Genomic DNA, 15,757 nt, shown 5'->3' with positions numbered 1-15,757 from the left:
ATTGCAGCAGCCTGCTAATTGGTCTCTACTTCCCTGTGATTTGTTTCCATGGCTGCCAAAAGCATGTCAAAGCATCATCCTGCCCCTGAGTTTGGAATCAGAGGACCAGCTGCAGAGCTAGAAGGGACCTTGGAGGCCATCTAGTCCAGCCTCCTCACTTTAAAAATAACAAAACTGTAGCCTAGAGAGGTTAGATGACATTGCCCAAAGTCATGCAGCTGGGGAAATGTCAGAGCTAGGATTTGAACCCACATCTTCCGACTCCAGACCAAATGCTTGTTCCATTAAAGGACTTGGATTTTAATCCTAGCTCTCCTACTTTCTACCTTGTGACTTTGGCAACTTATTTAACTTCTCTGGCCCACAGTTTCCTAATTGATAAATGAAGAGATTGGATCTTTGGGGCCCTTTGCATCTATGATCATCCTTCTGTTCAAACACATGTATTAGCTGGCTCCCTGCTGCCTCTGAAATACATCTGAAGCCTGCCATGGTCTGACCCCCACTTTCCTCTCCACCTTTTTTTTCATGTGACCACCTTCCACCTACTCTACATTCAACCCAGATGCCAATCCTGCAGTGGCCCAAGCATGTATCGTTTCACCTTCCATCTCACAGCTTTATGTGGCTGTCCCCTTCCGTGCAGTGCATGACCTCTTCATCTTGACTTCTTAGAATCCCTAGGTTCCAAATCATTCCTCTCATTCCTCTTGCTTCAGGGTCTTTCTTATCTTCCCCACTGCCAAGCGAATTCTTTGGTAATACTTGAAGCTGCTACTACTTTAACCCTCTTCAGGTTACCTTATGTTTACTTTTAAATGTTCATTTTGTGTGTCTTCCAATAGAATGTAACCCTTCTTGAGGGCAGAACTGGTTTGGGGTTTTTTGTGACCAAAGCCTGGCACCATGATTTATGCTTATTAGGCATTTAAACTGGAGGCTGGAGGATTATTTAGGAGGGGCTTAGCATTGAGGCCATAGAAGAGGACTTGAACATTCCAAGCCATTCAGCTATTCCCTATGTATGGAGAATCCCCAAATCTTCTACTCTCTGTGGGGTCTCCTAAACATAGCCTGCAGGCCTGCCAGCAATACAGCTGTAAATGTCGGAAGATGTAGTGGCTAGCTGCTCAGGGCAGAAGTCAAGCACCTGATAGAGAGCTAGAAAGTCAGGCTACTAGACACTCTTAGGCCTTGTGTGCCATGTAGTGGGAGTGCAGAGAATGCTGGAGAAGAATCAGGTGTTCCCCCCCCCCTCCCCCACACCCCCACCTGCCTCCTCCTGACCCCTCCTGGCAGCTGAGAATCTCAGCCTCAAGGCCAACTTGCTATGTGATTCTTCTCTGCACCGTCCTCATTTCCTAGTATGTTTCTTGTAGTCAAATCATATAGCACATAAATGCTTTGCAAGCCTTAAAGCATTAGGTAGATGCCGTTATTATTACAATAATGGGTTCAGATCTGTAACTTTAGCTGCACACATTCCCAGATTCTAATCACTTATTTCCAACTGCCTGCTAGGCATATTTAGTCTGGAGAAGAGAAGGCTGTGCTAAGATAAAAATATTCATAGGGATGTCATGGGGAAGAGGGATGAGACATGCTCTGGTAGGTTCCAGAAACCAAAATTAGGAGTAAATGAAGGAAACTGGATAGAGGTGAATTTCAATCCAGTGAAAAGTTGTTCAAAGTGAGATGGTGAGGTCCCCATCACTGTCCTTGTCAGGGATATCCCAGGGATGATCAGGTGTTGGTTGGACTAGATACTAGCTGGCCTCTGAGTTTCCTTCCAGCTCCCATGAAATGGTCTCTAAGGTCCCTTTTTATTCCCACGTCTGTGATCCCATGATTCTACATGTATCTTTCATAGGACTGCGACATCTTACATACATATTTTGCTTGGTATTCAGAACTGGAAAGCACCTTAGAGATCACGTAGTTTAAATGTGGTGTTGATTATCAGACACCCCAGACCATCAGACACTAGCTGATGACCCCAGTCCCCTGATATAGGCGGTCAGAAAGAATAATATTGCTAATGATGACTGTCTCATAGCACTCCAAAGTTTGCAGAAGGTTCACATCCATTATCTCATTTGAGTCTCACAATCACCCAGTGAGATAAGTCCTACAAATATTATCCTTCCCTTTTTGCAGACCAGGAAACAGATTGTGTAATTTACCCCTGGTCACACAGCTAGTAATTATCAGAAGTGGGATTCAGACCCAAGTTCTCCCCATGCCTGGCTCAGTGCACTAGCCACTATGCTTCATCCCCTAGTCCCTGGATGCTTACTATAGGGATGAAGGGAGAGCGGCCTGATAGGCAAGGCATGAATCCCTTTGGAGACCTCACACAGTCCTGGAAGTCTCCAGTGGAAGGGACAGGTTCTAGGAAAGGGAGACATTTGTGGCTGTTCTGGGGTCACTGGGCCAAGGTTGAGCTTCCTCCCCAAGCCTTGTCTTTGCCTTTGCTTTGGTTCTAGGTTCCAGTACTGACATCAGTGAAGACTGGGAGAAGGACTTTGATCTGGACATGACTGAAGAAGAGGTGCAGCTGGCCCTGTCCAGAGCTGACGGATCTGGAGAGGTGAGGCAGTGCTGGCCAGGGAGAGGCCCTCCACAGCTCCTCTTCCAGCCCTGAGGGGCTTCAGCAACAGCTTCTCCCCTCCCTGCCTACAAAGTAGACTGTCCTGGGGCGAAAGGGACATCAGACATTTCCTTATCCATCACTAGGAAGGCAGCTGCAGAGTCGAGCCAGCTCATCACCTGGGTCCAGCACCCTCCTCTCCCCGAGAGGCATTAGTTCCTTCATGGGTTCATTCAGTGAGCAGCATGAGGTGCTCTTTCTATGCCCAGCCGGAAAGAATGCCACTCAGCTTCCCTTCTCTCATCCCAGGGAGATGAACATAGCTGACACTGTGAGATCAATAACAAGACAAAGAGTGATTGATCTGGTGGGGCTCTGTGGCAGAAATGTACGTAAGGGATTCAGGCAAGGGAGGGACTGGCTGATGCTGGGCAGACAGAGCCAGCTGTCGACCTAAGTTAGGGGCAACTCTTGTCTACCCCGCTGCCAACCTCAGAGGATCGGCCTTGCTTGCTTCCTGGTCTTTAGTTGACCCCAGCTCTTCAAATGCCAGTGTGAGCCAGGAAGGCCTATAGTGGGGCTGACCAACACTTTGGCACTTGGGTGGTTTGGGGGTAAGTTGGAGGTGAAAAAGTTAACTACAAATGTCTATTTTTTGTTCTTCCCTCCTCACTCTTATTTGCAGCTGGAAGACGTGGAGTGGGAGGACTGGGAATGAGGCAGGAGGGCTTGGAGAGAACAGCCCCTCCTTCTTCTCAGCCTGGTCCTGGATGGCACCATGGACGTTCCTCCATCACCCAGTGCTTTCCATCTTCTGAGTAGAACCCATGCCCCTCTCCTGGAGAGAAGGCCTCTTCCAGGGGCGATGTCTCTGAGGACAGACAGTGTCATGTGACCTGTGCCAATTTCTGGATTGGGGGGGAGGGGAATCTCACTACCACCACCACCACCTCCACCTTTGAAGAGCCCATACTTCTCTGCTGTAAAACCACTGCCTTCAGGCAGTACCTGCAGTGGCCTCCTATCCATCTGCCTGCTTGTGTATGTGGAAGCTAACTCTACAAGCCACTTCCAATCCAGCCCCAGTGGTGCCCTTTGCTCACCTGTTGTCTTCTCCATGTCCTGTCTTTCAGCTAAAAGAAAGGAGGGGACAGTTTGTGGAAGCCCCTTTCCTGCCTTAGCTCCATTTCCATCTTTGCCCCTAGCAGCTACTTTTACTTCCCTCGTGTCTTTCCCCACCCTACCATAGGTGGCCTTCTTTGTCTGACTCTGCTGGCTAGGGGAGTGAAGGATGACATACATGTTCACTTGTCCTCTGAGGAGTATGGGGGGTTGTTCATATGTGGGAAATGTCCGAGTTTGAAGGACTCCTCTTCCTTTGCTAGGCCTCTTCTTCTCTGTTCACAAGGCTCAAGTGGTCTTTGTCTTGTGGGCACTAATAGTAGTGACTGGGGACCAAGTGCTGCCTCCCACCATCATCACCACAATCCTGGTATTTCAGAACGACCCTCTCCCAGTGCCTCTCTTACAGCACCTGCTTCTCAAACATTAAGGAACTCTCTGTCTGTAAGGACATGCTCTTCTGGCATTTGCTCTGTTCTCTTCTGCCACCCTGCACCAGGAGCAACCTTCAAGCTCTTCTCTTGTTCCTTGGTGCGGGGTGGATGGACCTTCTCTAGTCCTTTTCCCTGGAGTCTAGGAAACACCATGTGGAATGTAACTGCTTCACAAGCAGGATAGAAGGTACAGTCACAGTCCCTGAGAACCCTCTTCCAGCCTTCAGCGGGTAAGCCATGAGACTCTCTTCCCCTCCCCCCCACTGCTTCTCCTTGGGGCATGTATTGTGGGGCAGGCCCACACTCATCTATGCCTGCCTCCTGACAACATTTGGTTTAGTGTGGATTTTCCCCCTTTCCTGAAATGTCCCTTGTTCTGGGAGATAGGGGCTTCTGTCTTCATTCTCTCTTTGCCTCCTTCTTTGGGTGGGGAGGGACTTGCCAGGGTTCCTGAACACCCTCATGCTGCTTCCTGCTGCTGCCCTGTGGACTCATGTACATAGGCCAGTGTGTTTGACAACCATTGTAAAAGGGTTGAGGTCATGGGATAAGGGGAGGGTGGCAATCAGTCATGTTCATCAAGAAAGTCAAGTTGGGGAAAATGCTGAATCTTTCTCTGGGGGTTGGGAGGGTCGGGATTTTCTCTTTGTAATGTTTAGTTTAACCTTTTTGGTTGTTTGTGCAATATTATATATTTTAAATTATAATGCATCTCCCCAGAGCATTTTGTAGCTGGGAAAAAGAAAAAAAAAGATTCTAACAGCTGTTAGTTTTGTAATTTTAAAACCCCACAAAGAAACTTTGTCCTGAATCTTTTGCAGACTTGCAGTTAACAGCTATTAAAGACATTCGACATTAGCCAGGGATGTCTGGGGCTTTGTTCTTGTCCCCCTTAGTGGGTGGGGAGGCATCTGGCCTGGCCTGGGCAGCAGCACCTTTGGTATGAGCCCAACCCAATAGCAGTGTTCCATTGTGGCCAATAGTTGGAGCAGAGCCCCCATAACCCCTGTGGGGCTAAGAGAAAGGAACTGCTGCAAGCTAGTACCCTGGACTGGGGACCCTGCATGAAGGGGACAGTGGCCTGCCAGGGCCCATGAAGCATACTGCCCAAGAGGTAGACACCTGGCTCTCGCTGAGACAAGGAGTCAAGATTTTCTGCATTATTCCCAATGCTTCTGCTTTTATTTGGAAAGGAAGTTGCAACAACGGCGTAGATCCAATAATTCTCCTGGTAACTTTTTTCCTCCTCCTCCCCCAGGTGTGTGCTTCTGGGGTCTATTTTAATTTACTTTAGTTAAACACCTGTCGTATAAAAATTCACATCGGGCGTGATAAATGGGAGGTCTGAATGAAGCCCATGGTTCCATGAAGGTCTTTTAAGGGAAAAGAGAAAGGGGGTGGGGATGAGTTTTATAGGATAAGCAAACGTAAAGTGTAAAATATATATCACCATTTTAGAAGCAGACTTTGGGTTTTCTTTCTCCCCTGCTTTATTGGGGAGGACTTGCTATTGCTTTTATCAAGTGTTTGCTAGCCATGGATGCCAACTAACTTCTTCAATTGAAGGCCGGAGGATCATGTCTGGTTCTAGGAGCCTCTTGAGCAGGTCCTGGCATTCAGCCGAGATGCCCAGGTGCCCAGGGAAGGACACCCCCTTCTGCTGCTGCCACAGCATCTTGGGGATATCTGTGTCATCAAAGGGCAGGCTGGCACACAGCATGACATAGAGGACCACGCCCATGCTCCAGACATCACCCTTCTTGCTGTCGTGGGGGATGCCCTGCAGCACCTCTGGGGCAGCGTAGGCTGTGCTGCCACAGAAGGTCTGGCTCAGCTCCCGCCGTGTCTTGGGCAGTACCTTGGCAAAGCCGAAGTCAGTCAGCTTCAGGTTGTAGCCCTGCAGCAGGGCATTCTCACACTTCAGGTCTCGGTGGGCCACGCCACAGCCGTGGCAGTAGCGGATGGCCTCCACCAGCTGGCGGAAGAGGGCCTTGGCCCGGCTCTCGGGCAAAGGCCCACCATGCAGCACGCAGTCAAAGACGTCTCCCCCCTCGGCCAGCTCCATCACCAAGTAGGTCTTACCGTCGGCAGACTCCAGCATCTCGTACACCCGGATGATGTTCTTGTGATCCAGGCTTCGAACAATCTGGAGCTCGCGCGGCAGGAACCTCTGGATAAATTCTGTGGGAAAGAAGAAAAAATAATAAGGGGGAGCGGTAGGAGGATGGTGACACACGCAGGACACAGAAATGCAACCCCTGGTGTGGTGCCCCCACTTCATACTGAGCTTGTCTTCCCCTGGTTCTCACTGCTGCCTTCCAAAGCCCTCTCTAAAGCCTCAAATTTCTCAGTCTGCAAAATGGGAACTTTTGGCAACTCTCAAGTCTTATGCATCTAGGAGAGCAGTGCAGAGCAGATAGCCGGACACTGGGCCCAACTCTCCTGGAACTAGCTATGTGGCTTGACAAACTGCCTCCCCTCTCTGGGAGTCTTTCACATCAGTAACATCAAGAGGGACTGGTCCAGCTCTGACCATCTCTGTGAATCCCTGCCCTACGGACCTTACAAGGTGGTTTAGGAGGATCAGCCTGGAGGGACCTTGACCCTGGAAAGCACTTTAGAACCCGCTTCCAAGGTCCTATAGAAATGTAAAGTGGTGACATTAGCCCAGTTTTAAGATGGGGAAACCTGAAGGAGACAGTAGATGAACCCAAGGTTATGCACACACACAGTTTTTTGGTTTTCTTGCTTCAGGACTAAGTGCCCAGCCCCATTCTTTTCCTTTAAAGTGGCCTTGTCCTTCCCTTCCATGTATTGCTTGCTCGGGCCAAGGGCACTTGTGCTTCGAGGACCCTTTAGAGCACCAGGCCCCTTGGCCATGAGCTCCACACAACTGATCAGATGCACTAAGGGTCGAGAGGAGCTGCTACCTTGGAAGAGCAATTTACTGCATCAGCACGTGCATGGCAGAACTGTGCAAAAGGAGCCGGCCCCCTGGCTGCCCTCCTCCAACTTTGTGCAGCCCTTCCTCCTCCGGAGAAGGGGGCCCGGCCCCGCCCCGTCCCATCCTGTGAGGCAGGAAGCACTGGTTCGAGGCCTCGTGCCCCATCGGGGCTGGAGGAGCAGAGTGCAGGCCCCCTCCCCTCGCCCGCATCCAAGGGGGTGCTCCGACAGGCGCAGGGGAGGGAGAGAAGGCCTTTTCTCACCTTCTGGCCCTCCCATCTTGTCTATAATTTTAACTGCCACTTTTCTTTGATGTTTTTTGGAAAATGCTTCCTTCACTTTTGAATAGGTCCCTTCCCCAATGGTCTTGCCCAGCTGGTATCCATTGGAGAGCAGAAAGTCCTCCATGCTGTCTCTCCTCCTTCCTTCCTTCCCCGTCACCGCCTCAGCTCATCCTGCCTCTTCGAGGCAGCTCTACTCCACCATCGCCCTCGGCCCGCGCCTCTCCCCCCCAGGACTTCATCCGCAGCCGCCCCCAGCGCTAGAACATTCTCCGTCTGGACACAGCCGCGGGTAGGGGAGGGGGCGGGGGCCGGACATTTTTAAGCTCGGGCCCCGATTATGATGTAATCTGATGTGGCACAAGTGACCCGGGGGTGGGGGGCGGTGCTGCCCCGGCTACCAAAATGGGCAGTGCCCCCTTCCCCCTCCCCCTCGGGCCCCGCATTGCCACCATCGCCCGGCCAGCGGAGAGCTGCGGCTGGGCCAGCCCGTGCTTCGGTGGGCGCCTGCAAGCGCAAGATCGCGGGCTGCCGCCGTCCAGCCGGGACCCGACACCGAGCGGAGTCCAACCGCTCAGAGCTTTGTGGCGGGAACGCCTATGCCCGGCCTAGAGGCCTCTCGGCTCCCCTGCAGTGTGCACAGTCTCGAGCCGGCCGCCCCCGGGGCCCCGCGGCCCGACCGCCACGACCCGCCGCGGTCCGCCCGAAGCGGCGGCCCGACCCGCGCCGTCCCGCCCGAGCAGTGAGGGTTCCCCGGGGGGAGGAACGGGCCCGGGGCGGGCCGCGGCGCCCCGCTACTGTGAGGTCAGCGCGCCCGCCCCGTGGGTCACAATGCAGCCCGCGCCCTCGACGGCCCGGCCCAGCCGCGCGCCCAGCCCCGCTGCACCAGACACCTGCCCGGCTACCCCTGGACCAGAGCGTCCTCCCGCGGCCAGGGCTCGGGCAGCTGTTTCCCGCCTGGGACCGGCTCCGGCCTCCAGCAGGTGAGAATCCCGGGCCGGAGCGGGCGGGGACGAGCGCGGGGAAGCGGACCTCAGGCTGGGGCTGGGGCTGAGCGCAGCGTTGCTCCCCGCAGAGCTTCCCAGGGCCCGGACATGAGCGCCCAGGAGCCCCCGCAAGGTCGGAGATTCCCCATTGAGGCCGGAGACTCCCCCGGCCTGGCCGCAGCCCCCGAGCCCCAGGACAGCGCGGAGCCCGTTGCTACGGAGCACACCCCGGTCAGGTGAGGGACGGAGGGGCGGCCCAAGCGCGGGGAGCCTGTGGCTCGACCCCGACCCGTTTCTTCCTCCTCGCACCCCCAGCCCCCGGCCCATCATCGCATAGGGCTTAGACTGGAGGGGACGGGAGAGATCATTGGGGCCCACCCACGCCCACGGCCCTATTGGGTAGATGTGAAAACTGAGACCCAGGGAAGGGCTAGGCATGGAATCGGGATTCGAACTTGGAGCTCCCGCCTCCAAGTACTGGACTCTTTCCTAGGCCTGAAGGTTCTAACCTCCAACTTCTACGCCAACCCCCTCCCTCGCTCCCTCCCCAGCAGGCCGCTGCGACGCTGCCCTGGCTGCCACTGCCTGACGCTGCTGCACGTGCCCATCGACGTCTACCTGGCAATGGGCGGAAGCCCCCGGGCCCGCGCCACCTGAGTGCGCCTGCGCGGTGGCTCCGAGGGGGCCGGGCAGGGGCGGGGCCGGCCGCGGGGACACCGCACTGAGGTCGCGCGCGCCGAGCACGAGACAATGATGCACATTTTAAAATAAAAGAATGATGCACATTTTAATAAAAGCACAGCTTACACTGTTCTTTACACTCCGGGCTGGCTGCGTGTGTGTGTCCGTCCATCTGTCCTTCAGCCCGGCCAGCCGCCCCTGAAATTCAGAGCAAAGCCGTGCAATGCAATGCCATTCAACATTTGGTAAGCACTCACAGTGTGCAAGGCTTTGTGCTCAGCTAAGAGGATGCCGAGGCAAACGTGTGATAACGGTCCCTAAAGGAGCTTTCCAACCAAGGCGGGGGTGGGTATGAGGGATCATATTGGGGGCTCCCTAAAGAAGAAAACCCTGAATAATTGGAGGGAGGAGAGAGCGCTGTCAACGAAGGGTAATTATCAGGGAAGGCTTCCCAGCAGTGATAGCACCAGAGGTGACCTGATCCCTCCCTCTTAGAACAGCGGTTCTCAAATCTGTTGGGGGGGGGGGGGAGGCGGGGTTGTCCTTAGGGTCTCTGAGACCCTTTCAGGGAGATTGAGTCAAACTATTGATGATACTAAAACTTAATTTCTCAAAAAGGTAAATGTTGATAACTATAACCGACATAAGCAAAAGCTGGGGTGGGAGTAAAAGGTCCACAATTTTTAAGAGTGTAAGAGGGTCCCGAGACCAAAAAGTTTTAGGATGTCTACCCTGGAAAATAAGGTAGACTCTGAGAGAAAGAAGGAAGAGGCTTCCAAGCCTGGGACATAACCTGGACAAAAAGCAGGGAGGGAGAGGGATATGCTGAGGAACCAGTCAGTGGAGAGATAATGGAGACATAATATGAAATAAAGCAAAGTAGATGACTGTCTTCTCTTTTTCTCCTTCCCTCTAAAGCCTTTTTTTCATTCCCCTTTTCTGTTCTTTCCCTTCATCTGGTTTTCACCTCAGTTTCTCCTGTCAAATGAGACCTCTAAGATTCCTTCCCACCCAAAACTCTGTGATCTTACCCCCTGTGGTCTTCCTCCCTTCCCCTTCCTCCTTTTCTTCCTCTTTCCTTTCCTTTCCACCTAGTTCTTTGTGCTCTGGGGGACATAGGAATCAGACCCAGGCCTGTTATCTCAGATGGAATAAATCCCAGGAGAGGGGGATGACTCAGTCTCAAAGTTCAGAACTGAAAAGGACTTGAAAGGTTATCTATCCTGCCTGAGAGATCAGGCTCCACAATGGACTCTGGGGAAGAAAGGGAGCACATCCAGCTAGGGGAAAGAGGAAGGGAAGGAGGAGAGAGATCAGGGAAAGTTTCTAGGCGCTATTTAAGTTGGACTTGAACTGTGAACAGGATTAAGGACCTGTCTCTCCTGGACAGTATTTTTGGAAACAGTTGAACAGATAATGAAACCTCCAAACTATAGGCCAGTGAACTTGATTTTAATTCTTAGTAAAATTCTAGAACCTGTTCACCTAGAAAAGGAAGTGGTCAGTCATTACAAAAAACCAGACCACAATGATGGCCTGACTAACCACATTTCCCTTTTTGGTCAGAGCTATTGGACTGGTAGGACTAGAGGAATGCTTTGGATAAGTAGCACGGAATTTGGCAAAGTCCTTATGGACTAGATGGTAATATGATTAGATCAATTTGTAACTCATTGATTAGAGTGGCCATCAATGATTTGACATCAAATCCTTTTGACATCAATAGCTTTGAAGGTCTCTAGTGACTGACTAGTGGAGTATTTAAGGAATCTATTTGAGCCTGTACTCCTTTATATTTTAATGACCCATATAAAGGCATAGATTTCATACTTATCACATTTGCAGAGGGCACAAAACAACCCACAGATTCTTGATCCAAAAATATATTGACAGGGTAGAACACTGGGCAGTTATATCAAAAGGTGGGGAGTATATATTGAGTAAACAGCATAAATTTTTCAAGTAAAGCAATGTAACTGGCATTAATCTAGTTGTAACTTTAAAAAAATGATGGTGCAACTGGGAAATAAGATATATAGGCACTGGGGTATAGAAATCCATCTTGCCCTATTAGAAAGTTGGGAGTGGGGGGGAGAATATAAGAGAGAACAGATTGGGGGAAGGGGTATTCAGTATGCTTGCTATCTTGGGGTGGGGATAGGGGAAAGACAGGGAAAAATTTTGTAACTCAAAATCTTGTGGAAATTAATGTTGAAAACGAAAAATAAATAAATTGGGGGAAAAAATGATGGGGGCATCTAGGTGGCACAGTGAATAGAGCACTGGCCCCAGAGTCAGGAGTTCCTGAGTTCAAATTTGACCTCAGACTTTTAGCACTAGCTGTGTGACCTTGGGCAAGTCACAACCCCAATTGCCCTGCCTTCCTCCCTCCCCCTCCAAAAAATGATGATGGTGACAGTCATTGAGATGAATGCAAAGTTCTACATTTAGGTTAAAAAAAATCAATGTCACAGGTAATGATAACAGAGCTTAAGTTTATCTAATACTTTAGAGTTTGTAAGGTTCTTTAGACCTCTCTCATTTGATTCTCACAACAATATTCTGATGCAAGTATTATTATCCCCATTTTATTGATGAGGAAAATAAAGCTTAGAAAAGTTAAGTTAAAACTTTCCCAGTGTCATACCAAGATATGAGAAGAGCAATAGAAAGTATAACTGTCTTTACCAACAGGTGGAAATTGCAAAGATATAAATGATGTAGGTAACCCAACTAATAATAACAATTAGAACTAACCCCCCCCCAAGTAAAATAAGTTTCTATGCAAAAATATTTATAGCAGTACTTTTTGTGGTGGCAAAGAACTGGAAATGGGTGCCTACCAGTTGGAGAAATTATAAAGGGGATGGTTTCTGAGAAACCTGATAAGGTTTTTATGAACTGATGCAGAGTGAAATGAGTAGAACCAGGAGAACAATGTATCCAGTGACAACAAGGTGGTAAAGACAAGTAACTTTGAAAGACTAAAGAACTCTGATCAATGCTGTGACCAGTCATGATTCCAGATTCTAGAAGACCAATGTTGAAGCAGTCTAATGTAGGAATTTGCTTTGCTCAACTCTTCAAATTTATTACAAGAGTTTTGTTTGTTTTTCTTCAGTGGACAGGGCAGATGAGAGAGAGAGATGGATGGTTATAACTGGGGGGGAAATTACAAGAAAATGAAGTGGGTTGCCTTGGGAGGGAGGGATTTCCCCATCTAGATGAAAGAAATCTTCAAACAAAGGCTGAATCATCTTTTTTTTAGGGGTGTCGAAAGAGGGATTCTTCTTTAAAAAAAGGTTTGGTTTGATCACTTCTAAGGTCCCTTTATCCTATGAGGTTCTGTGACTATCTCCCTCTTCATTCTACATCCTTTCAAGTTTTCTCCCCCTTTTGCCTATTTCTTTTCTTCCTTTTCCATTCCTACCTTCTCTTCCAAGCCTTTCCTTCACGCATATATTAAGTCCTGGGCAATAGAGATACAAGGCAAAGATAATCCCTGCCCTAAGGAATTTCCCTTCCCCTCCTTTCCTCCTCCTTTATCTCCTCCCATCTCTTCTACCTCTTCTTCACCATTCCTTTCTTCCATTTCCCTTTTCCCTCCTCTCCATCTTCCTCCTTTTTCTAGTATTTCACTCTCCATTTTTCTCTCCTCTCTCTTCACCTTACTCTAGATTGAAGTGACCTCTTCTGTCCTTTAATCCTTCTCCTCTATTTCCCAGGATTGAGGTGTGGAGTTGTCTGTCCCAGTACTTGTGTTCCAAGATGGGGTAAGACATTTGGAAGTACTGGGAGGAGTGGAGGGAGAAATATCCCTCTGTGACCGCAGTGGGGCGATAGGGAGCCAGGGAGCTCAGTCCTTTGGGTCACACCAGCCTGATGATGTCATATCCCCAGGGAATTCCCTCCCCAACCTCCTCTCCTCTCCCCCCACAAACTTCCCAGCAGTTTGGCCTGGGGCGGGGGTGGGGGGGGAAGGAGTGAATCGAGGAGGTATGTTGGGGTGAGAGAGGACCTAGGCCAAGCAACTGAAGGAATTGGGAACCTGGCCCAAGAAAGGGGCTGGCCAAGGTGATCCCCGGAGGAGGAAACTCCCCTCTCCCCAGACCTGACTTGGAATCTTAAGGACTTAAAGATATAATACTCACACAAACACTGTCTTCCAGAAACCAAAAACACCCCTCCCCCTCCAAGAGTAAACAGTGAGCTCTTAGCATCAGTGCCAGAGGAACTGAGGTGTCCTGGTAGCCCAGTCCAGTCCAACCCCTGATCTGGACCTAAGTGTTCTCCTCTGGAGAATGGGGAGATGTTCTAAATGACCCCCAACCACCTCAGCCCTGAAAACCCCAGCTCTTCCTTTCCCCTCCCTGCTCCCCCCACACAAATATTCCCACTTTCCCTTTCCTGTTCTCACTGCCTTTGTTTCTCCCTGTCCCCCAGTCCTCCCTAGTTAGAACCACTCCCCTTGCTCTTTTCTGACTAGAGACCCCCATTTCTAAATGGGGGGCTGCACAGATGGAGGCCCAGTTACCATGGTAACAGCAAGGAAAGGGGTTTCTGTGTCGCCATAGCAACTTCAGACGTCAGACCTGTGCCCTTTCCTATCACCCACTGAAGGGAGGTAGGAGGGAGGGGGTGGAAATGGGGGAAGGGGGTTTTAGGAGAAGGGGAAATAGGCTGCCTCTTCTCCACTCATTCCCAGCCATGTGCAGGTAGGGGTCAGACCCAGATTTTCCTTTCTAACTCCTCAAGGCTGCGGAGACCTATTTATACTACCTCTTCTCCTCTCCTATCCTAGGGGGTCCCTGGGCTCCTGCTTCCACATTTGCTCAATGAACCCAAGCTATTGCTTGGCCTAGAAAGAGACACCTTCCCACCCCCACTTTGGGAGGAGATTTCAAGTTTTCCCTGTGTTAAGGTCAGGGGATCTCAGGGTTGGGGTTCTCAAGGCCAAAAGGTCTTAATTAACAAGAACCTTATATTTGGAGAGTCTAGAATTTTTAGGGTTGAAGGATCCAGTGTCTAGGGTCTCAGGGTTCAGGAGTTTCAGGGTTGGGGTATCTCATTATTGGGGTGGGAGGCCTCAAAGTCCAGAGGTCTCAAGAGTCCAGAGGTTTGAGGGGGTTCTGCCTGGATGCCTTATAGTCGGATTATTGTTCAGCTGTCTTTCAATCACATCTGACTCTTTGCGACCCCCTTTGGCATTTTCTTGGCAAAGATACTAGAGTGGCTTGCCATTTCCTTCTCCAGCTCATTTGACAGATGAGGAAACTGAGGTTTGCCCAGGTTCACACAGTTTGTAAGTGTCTGAGGCCAGATTTGAACTCAGGAACTTCCTAATTCCAGGTCCAGTGCCACATAGGCACCTTTTACAATTATATAGAGTAGCTGCTCAACATTATTTGACTAGAGGATCTCAGAATCTAAGTAGTGTCAGGGTTAGATAGTCTTGGACTTTGGAAGGTCTCAGGACAAAAGTATGGTACAGTAAGAGAGTATCAGGAGATGGAAGTAATAGAAGTCTGAGGGTCTCAGGAGTAGGGGGTCTCTGTCATGGGGCTTGGTTTGGTGGTCACAGGGCTGAAGGTCTCAAAGTCTAAACATTTCAGGATTGGCGTTTTCAAGGCTAAAAGGACCCTTGTGTTTCCAGAGGTCTCCAGGGGGTTGGAGGTTTTCAGGGTTGGATTGCCAGGCTTAGGAGCATTCAGCATGTTCAGTCTCATTATCTGGGGTTCCTAGAATCAGAATATTTCACTGTGAAGGGTGTCAGGGTTGAAGTACTCAAGCTGCTTGGGGTGTATCTCAGTCCCGGAGGTCTCAGGATCAGAGATTCTCAGAGATGTCAGAACAGTGTGGGGAATTTCCAATGTCTGAGGAAACCCAGGAGCTTCTCTCCCCGAAATGCCATTGTATCCAGAGCCTCAGGCTCAACTTCCCCTTCCTCATCTGCCCTGTTTCCTCCTCCCCCCACACAGAGGTCTCACTCTACAGCCTCCTACCTCCCTAAGCTGCCACCTCCCCTTCTAGAAAGTGGGAAGGGAAAGAGAGGGGGTAAGAACCAGCGTCTGGCTGATGGTGGGTTGGATAACTAGTGACCCCAAATATTCTAGCTTCTGAATTTTATGGGACATTCTGAATTGTTTCTAGGGATGGATCTTCATGAGACTTTAGGATTCATGTGTAGAGTATAGAGTATAATCACTCAGTCAACAAGCATTTAAAGAATGCCTACTTCATAAATATCCCTGTGGCTAATCTCTTAAAGTGAAACTTAGCCCCCCCTCCCATCATCTAAGGATTTTAGAACCCCTAAAGATCTCTTCTTACCCCCCAAAGACCCAGGCATGCTGGTTCCTTCCTGGTCAAGGAAGCTGGGCACCCCAGAGCAAGCTCATTTCTACTTTAGTCCTCTTTCCCTTGACCCCCCCCTCCCCCCCTTCCCTATATCCATCCCCTCTTCCTTCCTTGAAGTCTCAGAAGAGGGTTCTGATCCCCTCCCCCACCCCTCCTCCCTTCCTACCCTCTATCAATGATCTTCCTGTCCTTGGGCACTTCCCCATCTGCCTTAAAACAAGCTTAGTTCCTCCCCCAGCCTAAAAACAAAAGGAAAGAGGCAGAGGGGATGAGATAAGGGCTTGAGGATGTGAGCTTCACAGCTCCGGGCTGGCTTTTCCTCTCCTCCCACTGGCTCAGCCTCACCTCCCATCCTTACCTCAC

The 15,757-nt window shown here is 50.3% G+C and overlaps 3 protein-coding genes across 4 annotated transcripts in view; 2 read left to right on the top strand and 1 right to left on the bottom strand.

Annotated features, from left to right (window-relative positions):
• Positions 1-5,004, top strand: part of BSDC1 (BSD domain containing 1) — a 215,875-nt gene extending 210,871 nt beyond the window's left edge. For both annotated transcript variants that reach the window (XM_069068111.1, XM_069068110.1), the window contains 2 exons: positions 2,487-2,590; positions 3,276-5,004. In XM_069068111.1, coding sequence (XP_068924212.1) covers positions 2,487-2,590; positions 3,276-3,308 — 137 coding nt within the window. In that variant the 3' untranslated portion in view covers positions 3,309-5,004. The remainder of the gene's footprint in view (positions 1-2,486; positions 2,591-3,275) is intronic.
• A 429-nt stretch (positions 5,005-5,433) lies between these two features.
• TSSK3 (testis specific serine kinase 3) lies at positions 5,434-7,946 on the bottom strand. Its single transcript, XM_069068113.1, has 2 exons — positions 7,353-7,946; positions 5,434-6,327 (listed from the first exon to the last, which is right to left on the bottom strand). Exons 1-2 carry the CDS (start codon positions 7,495-7,497, stop codon positions 5,666-5,668), a joined length of 807 nt encoding a protein of 268 aa, XP_068924214.1. The 5' UTR covers positions 7,498-7,946; the 3' UTR covers positions 5,434-5,665.
• A 255-nt stretch (positions 7,947-8,201) lies between these two features.
• FAM229A (family with sequence similarity 229 member A) lies at positions 8,202-9,013 on the top strand. Its single transcript, XM_069068112.1, has 3 exons — positions 8,202-8,353; positions 8,446-8,592; positions 8,911-9,013. The coding sequence occupies exons 1-3, from the start codon at positions 8,202-8,204 to the stop codon at positions 9,011-9,013; spliced, it is 402 nt and encodes a 133-aa protein (XP_068924213.1).
• Positions 9,014-15,757: the final 6,744 nt, after the last annotated feature.

The sequence above is a fragment of the Petaurus breviceps genome, unplaced genomic scaffold, assembly GCF_028583685.1.
Source record: "Petaurus breviceps papuanus isolate PSGF00001 unplaced genomic scaffold, PetGlider_PUasm1.0 90760, whole genome shotgun sequence".
In the NCBI taxonomy this organism is placed as follows: Eukaryota; Metazoa; Chordata; class Mammalia; order Diprotodontia; family Petauridae; genus Petaurus; species Petaurus breviceps.
The sequence above is the reverse complement of the archived record's forward strand: the minus strand, read 5'-3'. Positions and strand labels throughout refer to the sequence as shown.